At 44.7% G+C, this 20,791-nt stretch overlaps 1 protein-coding gene across 2 annotated transcripts in view; it reads right to left on the reverse strand.

Moving 5' to 3' along the window:
* Nucleotides 1–20,791, reverse strand: part of ELAC2 (elaC ribonuclease Z 2) — a 2,146,582-nt gene that overhangs the window by 1,170,961 nt on the left and 954,830 nt on the right. For both annotated transcript variants that reach the window (XM_044068145.1, XM_044068146.1), the window contains exon 15: nucleotides 9,172–9,293. In XM_044068145.1, coding sequence (XP_043924080.1) covers nucleotides 9,172–9,293 — 122 coding nt within the window. The remainder of the gene's footprint in view (nucleotides 1–9,171; nucleotides 9,294–20,791) is intronic.

Raw genomic sequence — 20,791 nt, forward strand, 5'->3', positions numbered from 1 at the left:
TATTGTAATATCTGAGGGATATTTGGTGCATACGTGTCAATGCCTTGTTCCTGGTTCCAAGCACAGAATCTCTTCCATTTTTCTGCATAAGATTTTCTGGTACTGGGCCTCCTGGCCTCCAAGATAACATCCATAACAGCTTTTGAAAGAGGAGTGTTCTGAATGGCTACATTATCCGCCATGCTGCCAAATTTAAGGTCCTGAGTTGGCTGTGCAGGATCCGATTGTTTGTTGGGTCAGCAAGTGAGAAGTCTGAGGCAATATCCATGCTGGACCTTGAGACAAGCTCTTTAGGCATGGCCAGTCTGGTGCAATCAGTATCATTTTTGGCTTCTCTTGTCTGAACTTTAGGAGTACCCTGGGAAGGAGAGGCAGTGGAGGAAAGGCATATACTGTTAGATTTTTCCAGCTGAAGGATAGGGCGTCCACTCTCCATGCTTGTTTGTGATAAATCCTTGTGCAAAATCTCTGTAATTGGCAGTTGTGAGGGGAGGCAAATAGATCCATGTCTGGGCATCCCCATTTCCTTGTTATCATGCTGAAGACTTGTGGATCAAGTTTCCAATCGTGGGGATCCATGAGGTTTCTGCTTAGTTCGTCTGCCAGAGTATTTGTTTTTCCTGGCAGGAATTGTGCTTGCAGGTGAACTTGATAAGTCAATACTGTGTCCCATAACGTCATTACTTGTCTGCAGAGGGGGTAGGAATGTGTACCTCCCTGCTTGTTTATGTACCACATGACCGTAGTACTGTCTGTCTTTATCAGTAGCTGTCCTGGATGAAGTAGAAGCGGTCAGGGCATTCTGAACAGCTAGCATGTCTTTTTGATTGATGTGAAGATGCATCTGGCTTGCAAGGCCATGTGCCCTGAATACATTTTCCTGCCATATGGGCCCCCCAGGCATAATCTGATGCATTTGTTGTCAGTGTCTGTCTGGCTGGGGGTAAACTGAATGGCAGACCCTTGTTGTGGTGACAGGCCTCTGCCCACCATCGAAACTCCTGTTGCAGGCAGGGAATGAGCGTAATTACTGTCTCCAGGCTGTGGCAGTGCTGAGTCCAAACACATTTTAGATACCATTGTTGTTTCCTCATATGCAGTCTGGCATATGGAATTAGTAGAATGCAGGATGCCATGAAACCCAAGGCCTGCAGGATTTTCTTTCAGATAACTGGGTCTTTGTTGCCAATTTTTTTAAGTAAGAAGTCAGTTGTTTTTGTTTGTCTGGCGTGAGATAACCCATCTGGGCAGTTGTATTTAAGCTTGCACCCAGGAATATTATCTCTTGAGAGGGCACTAGTTTTGATTGCTTTTCGTTTACTGTGTACCCTAGGCAAATTAGTTATCTTTTTACAAACGCCAGATGCTTTAGAAGAATGTCTTTGTTCTCTGCTTGAATAAGGCAGTCGTCCAAGTAAGGATATATTTGAATTCCTCTTTGTCTGCAAAATGCAATTATTGGTGCCAGGCATTTTGTGAAGACCCTGGGCGCAGTAGATAAGCCAAAGGGCAGTGCAGAGAATTGGTAGTGCATTGAGCCAGCTATGAATCTGAGGTATCTTCTGCAAGACTGTCTGATTGGGACATGCAGGTATGCCTCTTTTAGGTCCAAAGTTACGAGCCAAGCCTTCTTGCCCAGCATGGTCAGTAGCTGCTGTAGAGTCAACATCTTGAATTTTGGAACCTCCAGAAACGTATTTAGTATAGACAGGTCCAGTATTGGTCTCCAGGTTTTGTCCTTTCTGGGCACTAAGAAAAGTCTGGAGTAAAATCCTTGCCCCTGCTCTTGTTGTGGTACTTGCTGAATGGCCCTCATGTCCATGAGGGCTGTAATTTGCTTTTGTGCCTATGCCCATTGATTGTGTGGCAGGTCTGGCATACCTTTTGACCTTGGTAGGGTGTGAAAATGGAACCTGTAGCCTTGGGACACTATGTTCAAGACCCATTTGTCTTGGGTAACCATTTGCCAATTTGAGGGAAAAAGTGCTAGTTTCCCCCCTAAGGGGGCTGCCAAAAGAAAAGTGCTTGGATCTGGCAGAGGAAAGTCATTGGGACCGTTTCCTATATGGCTGTGATTTGTCTTCTCCGCTTTTGGAGGTAGAAGCACTCCATTGTTTGGGCATGTATGAGCCTTGGGGCTGTTGTCTGCCTCTAGGGCGACTGTATCTGCCTCTCTGTGGTCTGTCTGACACTGGAAAGGACCAATTCTTAGAAGGCCAGTTCCTGCTAAATCTGGGTGGCTGTACCTGTAAGAAATCCTTCACTGTCTGCATAGATTTATCTTTATCCTTCATTTTCTTCAACACCTCTTCTGCCTTAACACCAAACAAAATATCATGCTGTAATGGAGCATCCAATAATTTTGCTTTAACATGATCAGGCAGAGTCTGTTCCTTTAACCAAGCATGCCTTCTAATAACAGAACCTCTTACAGCGGCCCTGCAAGAGGCCTCCAGCAAATCATAACCACATTGCAAAGTATGTTTTCCCACTTGTTCAGCTACATGCAATAAATCCTGCAATTCCTTGTTTTCAGAACATTCAGAATTTGTCAACATTTTCTGTTTTAACAGAGACATTAAGTATTGCTGATATTTAAGCATATGAAACTGACAATTTAAAGCCCTTACAGCCAAGGTAGCAGAAGTGTAAACTTTTTCCCCCCATCTGTCCAGTGCCTTAGAATCTCTATCTGAGGGGACAGGGTTTTTTGCAGTAGCAGCCTTGACCCCTTTGGGACCCTGAGAAATAATTTATGGGTCAGCAGCAGGGTTTTTATATAGAAATTTATGAGAATCTGGAACCCTGTAGTATCTGTCTGGCTTAACAGGAGCAGGAGGTAGAGAGTCCGGAGACAGGCCGGACTCTGAAAATACATCATCTACAATGTCTAGAACAGGTGGAATAGCAAGAGGTCTGTGCTGAGGTAGTAGAAGAAAGTCTCTGAGCCTTTTCTTAGAATCTGAATAATCTTGGCTCTCCCAGTGGAAATGCTCCCTCATGGTATGCAGGGTTTCCCCAAATGAGTAGTCCTCAGGAGGAGAAGCTAAAGGAATAGACTCTTCAGCATAAGAATCCTCATAGGGAGGAATAGAGTATCCCTGTTCTGAAGAGAAGTCAGAGGAAATGGAAACCTGATCAGAGGAATCATATTCAGTATCTTGCCTAGGCCTCTTATCAGGAGGGGGATGGGAACCCCTTATCAAAGTAATTAGGTCTTCGGCCATTTTGAGCATCTGTTTCTTAATCATGGAAGTCTGTCCTGGAGAATGCTGTACTTGTTTCCTTGTCTTTAAAACTGTTTTAGTCTTTGTCTTGGATGCTGAAGATGGCTTGATATAAAGCTGTGTAGGTCTGAAAACACCCTCAGAAGCCGATACCTGCTCAGCGGCTCCGGACCCATCTGAGGGATTAGTTTCTGAAGGCCCAATACCTTGAGTATCCAGAGGCCTAGCTGTCTCCACGTGTTGAGTCGGAGGCGGCCTGTGGCTCTGAGGTAGTGGGTGTCAGGGGCTGCAAAAGCGCCTCACTGAGAACCGGCGAACCAGCGAACCGGCGACTGGCCTAGAAGAGGCTTCGTCGTCAGTTTTGGACCTCGGATACCTGTCCTTTTCTTTTTCCTTGCGCTTTTTATGAATTCCGGTCGTCGGTTGTTCTGACGGCATTATATAGTTAAACCTTCGGCCAAAGTAACGAAAAGCAAAATCGTACCGACGCTTAACAGTGCGTTGGTTAAATCTAGCACAAAACCGACAACTAGCTAGGTCGTGGTCAGGGCCTAGGCAAGGAATACAGTAAGAATGAAAATCCTTAAGAGGTATTTGCTTCCCACAGGAAATACAATTGTTAACTTTTTCTGACATCGGTCTGGAGCAAGAAAAAAGTTTCCCCAACGGGGTACTTAGCTTTATAGAAGACTTCGGATCTGAAATTCAATCTCAGGAGTTGGCCGACTGGCACTTGCGAACTGCTTTTGCTTCAGGCACCGTGCGGCAAGAAAGACTGAAGAAAATGGTGTCGGCTGCATCTTTTATACCCCTGGCGCCCTGATGTCAGGGAAGAGGCAACAGCAACCGACGCCGGACCAGGACTTTGGAATTCAGGCCGACTGCGGGTAGCCTTCCAGCAGGATAACCCAAGTGTAATGACTGCAACAGTGAAACACGATGAACATCATAGGTTCAGAAGTATCCGATTTTTTAATTTTACTAGCACCAGTACTATAAAGCAGCCAAGAATGTGAGCTGCTAACAAACATGTCTTCTACAAAATATGTGAAAAGTATTTATGAAGTGAAACTCGACCCATAACCTCATCACTGGATGCATGTAAAAAAGAACCTGAAGCAAAGGAAGCTGTAAAGACTTTAAACATATAGTACAGTTGATATGAGTAGCTTCCCTATGACAAATAATCTTCAAGTGGTTGTCACTGGGGGCTTTTTCTGGCCAAAGATGCACCTTTCAAACAAGGTTGTAGCATTTTGATGCCTTAGGGTGACCCAACGCTGAGAAAAAAAAAGTTATGTACTTACCATAACAGATCTGTGCTGTCTGCTTCTATCCTTCCTCAACGGATGGATTTCGGACTGAAACTTGCATCCAACTTCGAACAATTTTTCCAGACTTAGGATCTGTAGCTCATGTTCCTCCTCTTACTCATACCCCCCCCCCCCCAATCTCCAACATTACCTCAGATCGAGTTTGCCTGCAATTCCCTGAAAAAAAAAACAACAATATGTAAATATCTATTATTAACTCAGAATGGCATAGGATGATGTGGCAGACTGGAAAAAAATCTACTCTGGAGTCGCAAGGGTATATTCCTATCCTCAAGTCAAACTGCAGTTCTGCATGCTACTGTATTCAAAACTGCCCATGAAATATCACTGTCCTCAAAGTGGGGTTGACGCCACTGCAGTTCCTCCACTTAAATTTCATAGGTCTGCACTAGGCTATTGGCCCTGGAGCCTTTACAAGCCTAGCCCATAGGTTTATCCTGGCATCGTGCCACCTGACCTTAGTTCCCTGTGCCTTTTTTGAGTAGAGCCACTTTTTCTCAACCACTCATCAAGATTTCTCTTGAAGAGGGCCAGTGAGGTGCTCTGTTTGACATGTATGGGAAGTCTATTCCATAGCATGGGCAGTCTCTGGGTTATGAACCTGTCCCTCCAGCACTTTCTGTTGATTGTGGTAATGAGGTTGAGGTCTCTGGAGCATGTGGTGCGCAGGGATTGGGATTTCTTTAGATGCAGCATTTCTAAGAGAGCTGGGTCAGACATGGCTTTGTAAGTCAAGCAGAGATCGCCTCTAAGTAGACGATATGAGACCGGGAATAGTTGGAGTTTTTTTGTCCGTCCATATAGGACAAGTGTATAAGGCCTAGGATCCTCTTTGTGAGCTACGTTTGTGGCCTCTCCCGTTGTTGCAGGTGTCTAGTGAGGTACATGGCAAATGGGGCATTGTACTCGATGACTGGCCTAATGAGGGAAGAGTAGAGGGAGACAATGACCTCTTTCTTCTTGGATGCAAAACCCTTAGTAATGAGATGTGCCACATAGGACTTTCTGATGACAATGGCAATGTGCTGTCAACCTGTGTTCCCAGATCTCTTATAAAGCGCCTTCTATGTTCAGTGAACTACCATCAATGTGGCAATTTATGGGAACTGTGTTTTTCCCAAAGGGGATGATCACACATTTTTTGGCATCGAGCTTAAGGCCATGGTTCTGACACCAGTCATTGGTCACAGGGAGGCCTTTCCGTAGGATGTCAACATCACTTGGGGAGTTAATAATAGCTCCCAACTTGCAATCGTCTGCAAACCAGACTCCCTTCATGTCCCTTTGTGCTCGCCTGGACTTCAGAGAAGTAGATACCAAACAGGAGAGGGCCCAGGACCAAACCCTGTGGGACTCGGCTTGTGACTGGTCGGCAGTCTGACTTGGAGTCAGCTACTTTCACACTGTGGGTTCTATCTGTGAGCCAGTTTGCAACCCATCTAGTGTTATAGGGGTTGATGCTTATCTGAGTGAGTTTTTCTATGATTCCTGAGTGGGGAATGGTATCAAAGGCCTTGGCCAGATCAAGGTAGGCTGTATGAACCACCTAGTCTTCATCCACAGCTCTGGTGACTGATTCAAAAAAGTCGACCAAGTTGAGCAGGCATGATCTATCTTTCACAAATGTGTGGGATCCAGAGTTTGGAGATTCCCTATATCCTTGTTTATTAGGTCCATGATGATGCGTTCCATAGCTTTGGATATCAGACTCATCAGGCTAATGGGGTGACAGTTCCCAGGGTCTGTAGTCACTCCTCCTTTGTGGAGAGGGATGACACTAGCAGTGTGCCATTCGGTAGGGACAAGGCCTGAGGTGAGACTTGAATTGGACAGGGCACACAGGTGAGGTGCCAGTTCACTCTGTAGTTCATGTAGAACACAGCCAGGGATATTGTCAGGTCACACAGAAGCTGTATTCTTGGCCTTGGACAGTGCTGTTTTAACCTATGCATCAGTAATACTGGGTGCCTGGCAATCTACTGGTACTGTGATTGGTCCTTTGGGGGGGGAGGGGTACAGTTGGCAATGAAATTGTCGGACAGTATATTGGCAATATCTATTAGCTCAGTATAGGAGGTACCATTGTGCAGTAGCTCAGAGCAAATCTGGGAATTTCCATGGAGATTCTTTACATAACTATAGAAGGCCTTGTGATTGTCTTTACTATCTGCTGCAATTCTGTTTTCATAGCTAACTTTAAAAAAATTGATGATGGATCTCAACTTTATGTTGAGGCTGATAAGGGAGTTTTTCCAGTCTTGGGACTTCATCCTATTCCACATCAGTTTCTTCCTTCTATTGTAGTTTGTTTATGGCAGGGGACCACCAGATTGGCTTCTTTTTTTTTTGGTAGAGAGCGTCTTGGTTCTATTGGGTATGGCAAGATCCATGGATTTGTGTACATGTTCGTACAATGCATTGGTGTATGATTCAGAGGTCATGCAAATATTCTTCATTTGCATGGGTGACGTGAAGTTAGCCACCTCTGTTTTTAGGAGCCCAAAGTTAGCTTTGGAGAAGTTTTTCATGGGGGTTACCTTTCTGGGGGGTGGGGGTGGGAGGGATGTGGTTTTCCAAGGTGATTAGTTTGTGGTCGGATCTAACCAGGGAAGAGTTGACTATTGCTGTAGAGCAACGATCACCCATGATAGTAATGACCAAGTCAAGGATGTTGCTACCTCTAGTGGGGGTAAGAACGAGCTGGTGCAGGGCATTGGAATTAATGAATTCCAGGAAACATTGGGCAAGTGTATTAGTACATGAGTAGATTTCCTAGTTAATGGTGGGGTAGTTGCAGTTGCCCAGTATGAGAGTGTTAATTTGGACCCTAATATTCCCCAGGGTGCTTAGGAACGTGAAGTGTGAGTCTTGGGACATGGTTGGGGACCTATAACAGGCTCCAACCTCAATTGCTGTCTTACCCAGTGTTAGCTGCACCTGAAGTATCTCTGATGTGTTACATTGGGCAACCAGTCTGGAGGTGTGCACATCCCTCAGATCATGTAATGCTTCAGTCCTCTTGGGACAGACCACTTCTGATCTCCACAAGCACCTGGTTTCATCCCAATTTCATGCCAGTTGTCCTGGTTAGTTTTTATGCGCTCTCTCTCTCTCATTTTTCTGAATCATTTTTTGGAACAAAGTGAAGGATTTTGCTGGCATTCTATTTCTTGAGTTATCACACTGCTTGCAGGTAGTTTTGTAGCTGGAACCCAATTTCCCTGATTATTCAGATGTTGCTGGTTAAACTGCTCATATCCTTCCATTGCCTGGTTAGCTTCAGTAAATGGCTACCATGCCTTCAGGAAAGAAAAATACTCCAAATACCACAGGAAACAACAGTTTATACCTCACCCTGCCAAAAATTCCTTATGACTGGAATAAATTTGTTCCATATCAGCCAAGTATAATAGGCATTTTTTACAAATTCTCTCTCTCTAACTTTTAAAACCTTTCATGTCTGCCAAATTGTTAACAACATCTCCATTTGTTGGTGTACTTCTATCTTCAATAGTACTGGTTTTGTCTGCTTCCTTAAAAGACTTATTCAGACATAAACCCAGTGTCCCCTTCTTATCAGCACTGTCCTGCTTTGGGACACCAGTTTAATTGGGGATAGTGGTCTAAATAAAGCTTATATAATCTGCTCCTCCCAGTTTGTCAAGATCAGCTGTACAACTCCACTTCCCCCTCCTCACTCTATCCTCCAAATCAACCACTTTTATGGAAGAGTTTCTCAAGAGGTTTCACTTTCTGCCAGTCTCTCTAATTTTCATTTTTGATCTTACCAACTAGACCAATACATCAGAATAATTATTCAGTGATTCCTCTGTTCTTCCAGTCTCTCTCTACTTATTTTATAAATATGTCTAGGGTCTCACTTATTTCAAAGACCTCTGTGTGTATCTGAGAAATTTTCTCTTCAAAGTTGTTTCAAGCTAAAATTTGCATCAATACCTTACACTGGATCATTTCTTGAAGAATCTCTGCAGAGTCCTTGTCCAGCATAACCCTCCCCTCTCTTTTGTTCTTCAAGTTACCTTTATTCTTCCTGGATATGTCCTAAGAGGACATCCAGACATAATAATATTCAGCCAGAAACTAACTTTAAACCAACTGACTTCTCTCACTTGTCAATTGTTTTTAGCAATTATTGTTTTCCATTTGGGACAGCTCATGCTACTCAGTCACTGACCATCTTGAAACTCCAGCTGTATTCACTCCTTTTAATTAACTTACCTGGCTATGAGAACCTATACAGACTGGACACACAAACAGATTTGGTCCTCAGTTACCCAGATTGAAGTGATCTGTTTTATTACTATTTCTTAGTTGTCAGTTTTGCATCACCCACCTAAGCTGTTTACCTTGCCTTTCACTTTCCAAACTCTGCCCTTTTATAGTAAGAGAACTAAAACATGATTAAAGACATGCATTTTCCTAAATGATGCTGGATTTTCAATTAACTGCAATACATTTACATTTTCAGCACATGATAGGACATCATTACACGTTCTACCACAGAGATTTATACTGCTCATCATCTTCGAGAATTTAACATATGCCCCACTTTTTTTTTTTAAAACAACCAGTACTTATGGAATACTTACTGTATAAATTTGTAGTGCCCATGGCCAGGTTTTGCTTGCATTCTTCTACCTTAGCGTTGAAATCTGGTAGCTGTAAAGCCTCTTCCATAAATTCTGTGGGGTTACAAACTGGAACTGCATCTCTGAAAAACAAGCAAGTGTCAAATTCCTCAATATACGTATGTTTATCCCTTGGCACTGTGACACATCAGTATCAAAGTACTGATGTCATAGTACCAAATTTATGCAGTAGGCTCAGCTTTTAAAACTAAGCAGCAGAACAGACAATAGCCAAAGGCTTAAAAGCATTTACTCTGATTTTTATTTTCAGCTCAAGGTATTTTTAACCACTTCCACTGTACTATCTCTGCCAAGCCACATATTCATGTTAAGATCCACTTTCCATGTACTTACTGTTTGCTCATGACTCCAAATGCTGCCTTTATAAGACCACTCTGTATCCTCTTCACCTTTTCAGATACATATCTAGCTTATTCTGCAGCTAGAGTCTACGAAGGTTTCTATTTTATCATCCCAATCAAGTTTCTTTCCTCTGTCTTGACTATCAGATGTAGAAGCACAAAAGTTGAAAGGTGCCTTAACATAAACAACTAACTGGTTAACTTGCCCCTGTGGTGTAGACACATGATACCCTGACTAAGGCTCAGGCAAGCAGTGTTAGATTACCTGCATGACCATCTGAGGGACTGGGTGGGGAAGGCCAAGCTTAAATGTCCAACACCAGCTCACTCATCCTGGGGAAATGAGACTGCAAGGCTACAGTACTGGCAATACTTGGTGGTGGCTGGGTGCATCACCCACTGAGCAAGGTAAAAAAAAGTGTGATGTATGGGAGCAAGAAGGCATCCTCTCCCTGACAAGGCAGCTAAGGTGGGTCTATGAGCAGCATAAGGGAGGGAAGGGTTGGCCATTCTGCAGCACCTGCAGCTGTCCTTTTCCCTACCTCCAGATTTGCTGCTGAGGTACAGATATGATGACAGGAATTCTTGGACAGGAATGAATGGGCTGGAGGGCTGTCTTCTAGCCTGAGGATGTCCAACTCCTGCCTCCATAGAATAAATGGGCTGACAAGGTTCAGTAGGGAAGCCACTGGGTAGAGGTCTTGTAGTAGTAGGCAGGGGCAAAAAAAAAAAAAGAAGTTATGTTTTACCATAATGTTCCATCTGTGTTATTGATGATTTTCTATTCATCACTGATGGGTTCAGTTCCGAGCCCTTCGGCCTAATACCAAGCGCGCGTACACCAAAAACTCTTGAGCTAAGCTGCTACCCACAATACCCTTTTCCCAGTTACCTCAGATCGAGTTTACATGCAACATATAGAAGTAAAAGTAGAGGCCATTTCTGGGCAGAAACCCTGAAACACCATAATGACCCATAAGATCCACCAGGAGCCTTTGGTGGGGGATGGAGGGTGGGATGTGATGAATGGAAGAAGATCAACAACCCAGATGGAACATTATGGTAAGACATAACTTCTTTATCTGATGTTGTTGATCTTTTTCCCATTCATCACTGATGGGACAGAATCCCAAGCTACCTGAGAAACCTGGGTGGCCCTTATGGAAGAACATTCCTGAGAACCACTGAGCCAAAGGCCGCTAATTTGTAATGTTTGATAAAAGTATGGGGTTTAGCCCAAATGGCTGCTTTGCAAATGTCGTCCATAGAAGCTCTGGAGTGAAAAGCAACAGAAGTTGCTATGGCTCTCATTGAATGAGCTTTGATATTAACAGGTTTAGGTTCATTCGCTTGTGAGTATGAAAAGTAATACAATCTCTGAGCCATTTTGATTAAGTGAATTTTGATATGGTACATCGCATTTTTGGTCCAGAGAAGGAGATGAAAAGTTGATCCAACTTGCGGAAAGAATTAGCTTTATCCAAGTAAAAACGTAATTGTCTATATACATCTAACGAGTGTAGACAGTATTCACCTTTATTGGAATAATTTGGGAAAAACACTGGGAGCTTAATGGACTAGTTGACAGAGAAATCAGAAATCACTTTGGGGAGAAAAGATGGATTAGTACAAAGAGATACTCTGTCTTTATGAAAGATTAAATATGGACTCAATGCATAAGGCTTGAAATTCCGATATCCGTCTAGCTGATGTGACTGACACCAAAAAGAGAGATTTCCATGACAGAAATTTAAGGTCACTGTGATGCCCATGCCCTGGCCCAGCAATCAAGGAGCCTCAATCCTCACCACTAACACCAGAGAGGGCGTCTCATATATGAAGAAAGGATAACAAATACACACAGTAAAGTGCAATTTCCCTTAAGAGCACACAGAGATCACAATCAGTCTGGGGCTGGTCGCTTCCTTGCTCTCCAGGTCCCCAATAAGACTCCCCCACTGGCACAGCTATAGGGTCCAGATCTCAGCCTAGTGGGCAAGATAAAACCTCCAACACCCTCTCTGTCCAACCAGTGGTCTGTGTCCCTGCCCAAGTAGCTGACACACACACACACACACACACACACTTTGAGATAAGAGATTATACAACCACACAGACATTTCTAGGGAAGGCTGGCACAGGTTTGCCAGCTGTGCCCCTTTTACCCAGACTATATGGTAGTACCCCTTGCCACCACCCACTAATAATTATCAGCTACTCAAAGGCCCTTAAAAGGGTGTCCAATTATTACTGTGTAATATTATTATTCAATTGGTAAGTGTGACTAAACAGTCAAAGCTTATTTGTAGTGACTTGGAAAGTAAACTCTATACATATGCAATGTACTGTAGAGCTTAAATTATCTCTAAAAACAGCCACAGTTGAAAGGTTTTAAAATATTTAATAAATAATTAAAACCACAAGACAATACTTTCTACTACACAGTGCTAGTCAAGAATTCAAAGATCACACAGAAATACTTAAAATAAATCAGTAGTACAGTTCTGACATCACAGAAAAACACAGTCTAATCTTTCTAGTTTCTAGCTATTTCTAAAAGAAAACACAAATCTAAGATAACTTACATCTAGAGCAATACAGTGCTGTGAGTTAGATGGCCAAGACAAAAATGCTTAATAATCTCTGGTTCCCTCTGTTTAAAATGAAATTGCAGTTCTGATAAACATGACATCATTTCACACTTTTCTGGTGTTCCCAGGCTGACAGATACTACATTCTTATTATCTTGCACCTGCAGGAAACTACAGCCATAAAAGACATTCCACACGTAAACTCTAGTAATTATTCCTTAAGTTAAAACAACAGAAAGAATGTGCTAGCCCAGACAGAATGACTCTGAATCTAACTTCAAAGGACAGCCATGAAGTAATTATAACTTCTAAGGACAGTCAAGAAATGCTTGACTTAGCTTTCTTTACAGCAGAGGGCAATGTTGTTACATTGTTTTAAGTTCACCATTTCACAGCATTTCAATTAAGAAAACAAGTCTGTAATTGAACATTAATATTTACAAATGACAGAATTATGTACCAAATTCTATTTGACTAGGCTGGCAGCCTTCACAGCCACATTTTGCAGCAGGCTCAAAAAGGGGTAGAGAGAGAGAATGTAATACCAGAGAGAGATTCCATGTCTCTAAAGGCCGTCTGATTGGGAGTCTGCTATGGAAAACTCCTTTGAGAAAGAGGTAAGTGGAATGACTTCTAGACCGTTATGAAAATTGGAAATAGCTGCCAAGTGGACTCCATTAGTAGAGGCTGATGCTTCATTCTCAAAAAACTCAGAAAGGTATTGAAGTATAACAGATACAGGAGCTCAGAAGGGGTCTAACGTCTGTTCTTTAGACGAGAGAGTGAACCTTTTCCACTTATCTCTATAGAGTTTTCTTGTGGATGGCTTATGGGATGCCAGAATAATATCACAAACAGGTGAGGACAGGATTTCCTGCCTGGCGACTAACGGAAGTGGAGAAATCAAGCTATCGGCTTGAGAGTGGACAGATTTGGGGAGTCAACACTTGGGGGTGAGAGATTAGGTCCTGACGAGTGTCTAGGATTCATGGAGGTTGTAATAGGTGAGGCCGGAGGAAGGGGAACCACATTTGCCGAGGCCAGAATGGGGCAATGAGGATCACCTTGCATCTCAACCGAATTGCTTTTTTCAAAAATAGGGGTATCAAGGGAATTGGAGGACATAAATAGAGGAGACCGTGGGTCAATCATTAGTCAAAGCGTCTCTTGGTGACTCCCCTTCTGGGGGAAAAAGGGCGAAGAAGCTGCTGCACTTGTTTGAAGGGGAAGCAAAGAGATCGCAGCAAGGCTGGCCCCAATGGCTGAAAATTTCTGCCGTCATGTTCGGATTGAGAGACCACTCATGTGGAAGGAGGATGCATCTGCTCAGCCTTTGGAGCTCCCCAGGATATGAATTGCTATAAAAAAGTGGTTGAAAGCTATCGCCCAGTGCCAAATTCCCATGGCCTCTCGACACAGGGGGTAGGATTTGGTCCTCCCTTGTTTATGTACCAGACTACTGACATATTGTCTGATTGAACTGCAATCGTTCCCGATGGAAGGAGCAGATATAGTGCCTGCAACGCCAACAGCACCACTCTCAACTCCAGAAAGTACAGTTGTGTACACGTACCATAAATGTAGATGTTCGAGTGTATTCACTGTTGCAGTCCAGGGTTATCCTGCTGGCAGGCTACCCTCAGTCGGCCTGAATTCCAAAGTCTAGGTCCGGCGTCGGTTGCTGTCGCCTCTTCCCTGACGTCAGTGCGCCAAGGGTATAAAGGATGCAGCCAACACCATTTTCTTCAGTCTTTCTTGCCGCGCAGTGCCCAAAGCATAAGCGGTTCGCAAGTGCCGGTTGGCCGACTCCTGAAATGTTCGTGTTCGAATTGCAGATCCGAAGTCTTCATTAAAAGCTAAGTACCCCATTGAGGAAACTTTTTTCTTGCTCCAGACCGATGTCAGAAAAAGTTAATAATTGTATTTCTTGTGTGAAGCAAATACCTCATAAGGACTTTCATTCTTACTGTATTCCATGCCTAGGCCCTGACCATGACGTTGCTAGTTGCCGGTTTTGTGCTAGATTTATCCAACGCACTATTAAGCGTCGGTACGATTTTGCATTACACTACTTTGGCAGAAGATTTCATCATACGATGTCGTCGGATAGCCATCCGACTACCGGAATTCACAAGAAACGCAAAGAAAAAGAAAAAGACAGGCATCTGAGATCCAAAACCAACGACGAGGCTTCTTCTAAGCCAGTCGCCGGTTCTCAGTGAGGTGCCTTCGCAGCCCCTGACGCCCGCTACTTTAGTCCCGCAGGCCGCTACCAACTCCCACGTGGAGTCGACTAGGCCACTGGAAGCTCAAAGTATTGGGCCTTCGGAAGCTATTCCCTCAGATGGGTCTGGAGCCGCTGAGCAGGCATCGGCTTCTGAGGGTGTTTTCAGATCTAATCAATTGTACATTAAATCGACTTCAGCTTCAAAGGCAAAGACTAAAGCACCTTTAAAGACAAAGAAACAAGTACAACAGCCTCATGGACAGGCCTCCATGTCCAAAAAGCAGATGCTCAAAATGGCCGAAGACTTAATTACTTTGATCAGGTGGGTCCCATCCACCTCCTGATAAAAGGCCTAGGCAAGAGACAGAATATGAATCTTCAGATCAGGTTTCCATTTCATCTGATTCCTCTTCTGATCAGGAATACTCTCTTCCTCCCTATGAAGATTCTGATGCTGAAGAATCTATCCCTTCAGCCTCTCCTCCTGAGGATTACTCTTTTGGGGGAAACTTTGCATACCATGAGGGAGCATTTCCAGTGGGAGAGCCAAGATTTTTCAGAATCTAAGAAAAGGCTCAGAGACTTCGTTTTACTACCACAACACAGGCCCCTAGCTATTCCACCTGTGTTAAACATTGTAGATGATGTATTTTCAGACTCCAGTCTGATCCCTGACTTCTTACATCCGGCTCCTGTTAAGCGGGACAGGTACTACAGGGTTCCTGACTCTTATAAATTCCTTTTCAAAAACCCTGCTGCTGACCCAGAAACTATCTCTCAGGGTCCCAAAGGGGTCAAGGCTTCCACTGCAAAAAACCCTACCCCCTCTGACAGGGATTCTAGGGCATTGGACAGATGGGGAAAAAAGATTTACACTTCTGCTACCTTGGCTATAAGGGCTTTAAACTGTCAATTTCATATGCTCAAATATCAGCAATATATTATGTCACTGCTTACACAGAAAAATGTTGATAAATTCTGAATGTGCAGAAAACAAAGAAATGCAGGATTTATTGCATGCAGCTGAACAAGTTGGAAAGCATACTTTGGAATGTGGTTTTGATTCTTTGGAGGCCTCCTGCAGGACCGTTGTTACAGGTTCTGTCATCAGGAGGCATGCTTGGTTAAAGGAACAAAACCTGCCTGATCATGTCAAAGCAAAATTATTAGATGCTCCATTACAGCATGATACCTTGTTTGATGTTAAAGCAGAAGAGGTGTTAAAGAAAATAGAGGACAAAGCTAAATCTATGCAAACGGTTAAAGATTTCTTACAGGTACAGCCTCCAAGATTTAGCAGACACTGGCCTACAAAGAATTGATCCTTTCCAGTGTCAGACAGACCTCAAAGGGGCAGATACAGATGCCCAAGAGGCAGATCCCAGCCCCAAGGTTCGTACAGGTCTAAACAATGGGGTGTTTCCACCTCCAAAAGTGGAGAAGACAAATCACAGCCATACAGGAAACAGTCCCAATGACTTCCCCCTGCCTGCACCAAGCACTTATCTTCAGGCAGCACCTTTAGGAGGAAAACTAGCACTTTTTTCACAAAATTGGCACATAACACAGGACAAATGGGTCCTAGACATAGTGTCACAAGGCTACAAATTTCACTTTCATACCCTGCCAAGGACAAACGATTGGCCAGACCTGCCAAAACATCAATGGGCAGAGGCACAAAAATAAGTCTCATCCTTCATGGACATGAGGGCCATTCAACAATTACCAGAGCAAGAGCAAGTGCCGAGGATTTTATTCACGACTTTTCTTGGTACCAAGAAAGGACAAGACCTGGAGACCAATACTGGACCTACCTATTCTAAACACATATCTGGATATACCAAAATTCAAAATGTTGACTCTACAGCAACTTCTGCCCATGCTGGGCAAGAAGGCTTGGCTTGTGACTTTAGATCTAAAAGAGGCATACCTGCATGTCCCAATCAGACAAACATGCAGAAGATACCTCAGATTAAAAGCTGGCTCAATGCACTACCAATTCTCTGCACTGCCCTTTGGCTTATCTACTGCACCCAGGGTCTCCAGAACATTGATATGCAAGTTGGCCTCTAAGCTGGACCACGTTCCTTGGACTGTCTTTCCCTGAAAATGCCCCCCCCCACCACCCTATCAGGGAAGCATCTGTGGTCACTGTGGCATTCGGTTGAGGGATCTGGAAGGGGCAACACCAAAGATTTTCATCTGGCCTCATCCACCAAAGAAGTCCTTGCTTGCAGGAATTGTTGAATAGGATTTGTGAGTTTAGGGGGTGAAGATTTGTCAACCATTGAGATAAAATGAGCCATTGTAACAGTCTCATATGTAATCTTGCTAGAGGAACAATCGGAAGGGCCGCAGCCATAGACCCCAGAGCTTGGAGAACTTCTCTTGCCGACACTTTCTTTGACAGAGTATCACTTGCACTTGTAATCTTAACCTCTGAAGCCTGTGAGCTGGAAGAGATACCAGGCTTGTTCGAGTATTGAAAACTGCCTCTATAAATTCCAATTGTTGGGTAGGTTGTAGACTGGATTTTTGCCAATTGACTGTGATGCCTAGAGACTCTGCCAGTGAGAAAGTGTAGCGAAGAGTTATGGTCAGGAGATGCTTGGCGGGGGCGGAGACGAGCCAATCGTCTAAATATGGAAACACCTTGAATCCCTGAAGTCTCAAATGAGCTGTCACCACTGCTAGGCATTTCGTGAACACTCTGGGGGCCATCGCAAGACCGAATGGCAGGGCTCTGAACTGGTAATGACTGGCTCCTAGCCAGAAGCGAAGGAGACTCCTGGAGCATTTTTCCATTTTGATGTGGTAATGCACATCCCGGAGGTCTATCGAGCACATCCAAACATCCTACCGTAAAAAAGGGAGACTGGACTGTATAGTGACCATGTGGAATTTGGTTTGAACCACTGACTTGTTTAGATGGCTGAGATCAAAAATGGGTTTCCAGTCCCCGGGTCTTTTTCGGCACCAAAAAGAATCTTGAGTAAAAACTGGATAAGCATTGGTCTCTGGGGACCGGTTGGATGGCTCTTTTTTGACACAGCTTTCTTCTCTCTGAAGCCACTTCTTCCCTTTGACTGGGTGGAACATCAGGAAGGTTCTTTGTTGGCTTTGGGTGTGATATTAAAGGGATGTAATAGCCTCTGGAGATTATTCTCTGCACCCACCGATCATTTGTAATAGAGTGCCAGGCAGTTTGGTGCAGAGAAATATGAGTCCCGACTGCTTCCAGAGGAAAGCAATTGGGCAGCACTTCAGGAGTGTTGATAAGACCACCCGGAGAAAGAATCCCTGGAGTCTTGATTTTGGGGACCCCCTGCCCCTAAAGGGGTGTCTTCCACCATTGGAACCCCCCTCTGCCTCTAGGGGAATGCTCAACACGTGCATTGCAGAAAGGACCTTGATATTTTTTTCTGTCATATTTTCCCACACCTCTGGTTCCTGGAAAAAGAATGTTGAGGCTTGGAAAAATGTAGGCCAACGGCATACAAGGTCTTTCCATCCTGCTCGCACCTGGCCAGTGTGTCCTTTACTTTAGAACCAAACAAGGACAATGGTTCAATAGGGGCGTTCAAAAAGGAGGACTTGGAGTCCGCGATGTCACAGATGCGCATCCAGGCGTGACGTCTCATAACTACGCCTGCACCAACAGCTCTAGCCACCCCTTTGGTTGCGTGGGAGAGCAACATCATGGACGAGTTGGAGATAGACTCAAGGGTGGCAACCTTGTCTCGTGCCTAGTCAGAAACTTGACCCGCGAGGGCTCCAGAAAGTTCAGAGATCAAATCCCTTTGGAGCCTTGTGAAATGTGCCAAGTAATTCAGAGACCTGACTGCAAAGGTCGCTGAAGCAAAAACTCGCTTCCCTAGTCTGTCCACAGCCCGGGACTCTCTGCTGGGTGGGTGGACAGTAGGACTTTCCTCCGCAAGGACCTTTTTAGTGGCTGCCACCACCACCATAGCATCTACTGGCAAGCCTCTAGACCAGTGGGGATGCTCTTCTGGTGGGGAAAGAATCTTGTCTGGTCTCCGGGGAATGGCCTCAATAGAATCAGGGTTCTTCCATGCACGCTGCACGACCAGCTAAACTAACTCATCGGGCAGTTGTGGTCACTCAACAAGTAGAAGGCTGAGAGCAGAAAGCCTGCAGGAAGACGGACTCCTCCGAGGAAGGGTTGGAGCACTTCCAGCCACCCCTCTGTTTCAATATTTCCAGGATGTCTCCGAAGGAGATATAGTCAAGGGGGTGACCGTGGGGACCCTTTCTCCATCATCGCAGTCCGTATCCCCTGAGAGATGCTCCTCCGGAGAGTCAAGGTGTTTCCTTGTTACATGCCTTCTTCCAAGGAGGTTCTTCAGTGGGAATGTCTGAAGACTCAGAAGGAAAATTACCCTGAACTGGGGTTTCCTGAGGCTTGTGCTCTCGGTGTCCTGGGGAGGTGGTCCGTGGTAGCTGTAGCTCAGATAAAGCCGGGGGAAGATCTGACGTAGGAGGAGCGCTTCCAGAAGCAAGCACCCTCTCCATCACCCGGAAAGCAGGTCTGCCTGAAGTGCAATGGGAGCCTGGAACCGAGTAAGACAATCTTGGAACCGGGGTCACATGCCCACTCTGCCAGACCCGCTCCTGGGGATGGAGCCTCAAGCAAGATTGGGGCAGGCATTGCCCCTGGATCCAAGGATGGAACTGATAATCTTGGAACCGTGCTCAGAACCGAGGGTTCTACCCCCCCAACCATGAGACTGAGGAAGGGACGGTTCTGATGTAACCGGAACCCAAAGGGGAGGCCTCAGAGCCTCAGTGAGAGTCACTGTCAGTGCCGAGGAAAGGGGTCCACCAAGGACATCGGAGCTATGGGCCTCGGGACTGATGGATCCAAGGGAGGAGTATAAGTGGAAGTCCTGGGAGCAGTAGACCCAAACCCCGAAGTGGGATGAGTTTTAGGAATGTTCGTTATCCCTCTGGCTGTCCACAGCTGGTCCAGCAGGCACACCACATCGAATTCAGACAGACTCCTGGTGGACCTTACAGACACTCCTGAAGGGGAGTCAGGCCGGTCCAGAAAAGGGCTATAAGTCTGGCCTAAGAACAGGTCCAATGAGGGGGAGTAATGGGTCCATGGTGTTTGAAATGTCGGCACCGAAGACTCTAATTTGGAAACTGGTAACAGAGGAACTAACGGTGCTGAGAAAGGACTCTGTGCTAAGGAGGCACTCAGAGTTGAAGTTATTATCAGCTCCAAGGGGATAGTTGGAACAGTCTTCGGTGTGGTGAAAGGTGAAGTTGGTGCCGAGACTATTGAAGACAATAAGGGTGGAGCCATAGTCGTTACTGTAGTTATGACTGGTGCCGTAGATGTAGGTGCCGCCAACGTTATTGTAATGTCCGAAGAAGCAACTGAAGCCAAGCTCGGAAAAGAAGGAAAAGGAATATTCATAGCCGAGGAAGCAATCTTGTGTTCAGTAGCAGATTTGTGGGCCTTGTGTTTGTGGGACTTGCCCTTATCACCAGCCAGTGAAGAGGGATCAGAATGTGGACTTTTTTTGTCATTCATTGGAGGGGTTGAGACCTCTGACACAGAAAGGGCCTCTGAGAAAGGTGAAGTTAACAGGCCTTTCAGGATAAGTTTGTTTTTTCTCTCATTCAGCATTTGCTGACTAAAACTCAGGCAAATCTGGCAAGGAGTTTTCACAGAGAGATGAGAAACCCCACACAATAGACACAATCATCGTGCAAGTCACTGTTGGGGAGTTTGCCATTGCAAGAAATGCAATTTTTGAACCCCAAAGTCCCTTTTTTCTCAGACATATCCAACACACAAAAAGAAAACAAACAAATTACTGCCAGAAAGTATAGAAAAAGAAGTAGAAAAGGAAGATACCAACGATGGTATCAAACGATACCACAAGAGTAGGAGAGGGCGTTAACAACGGTGGTATAAGGAATATCCCATGGGTAGAGCTAGTTAGAGAAATAGGGTAGAAAAATTAGTTAGATTAGAAAAAAGTTTCAAAATACAGCAAAATTTGCAAAAATATGACACCTAGCCGGACAGCTTGGTGAAACGCTGCTATATGGCTGCATGGCAAATGAGATCTGGGGTAACTGGGAGAAGGGCAGTGTGGGTAGCAGCTTAGCTCGAGAGTTTTTGGTGTACGCGAGCTTGGTATTAGGCCGACTCTGTTCCGAGGGCTTGGAACCGTACCCATCAGTGATGAATGGGAAGAAGATTAACATCAGATGTGTTATTCAGGCTCTAGCCAGTTTCGACTAGTGGACTACCATCTGGAAACAGATAATTTTTCAGACTACTAGAAGAAATTAGATGTACCACATAAACTGTCATATTTAACCATCATCTGGAAATGACAGTCTGCCCATGCAAGCGCAGCAAG

Source organism: Protopterus annectens, chromosome 4.part0, assembly GCF_019279795.1.
Source record: "Protopterus annectens isolate FY-2018-M chromosome 4.part0, PAN1.0, whole genome shotgun sequence".
Lineage (NCBI taxonomy): Eukaryota > Metazoa > Chordata > Ceratodontiformes > Protopteridae > Protopterus > Protopterus annectens.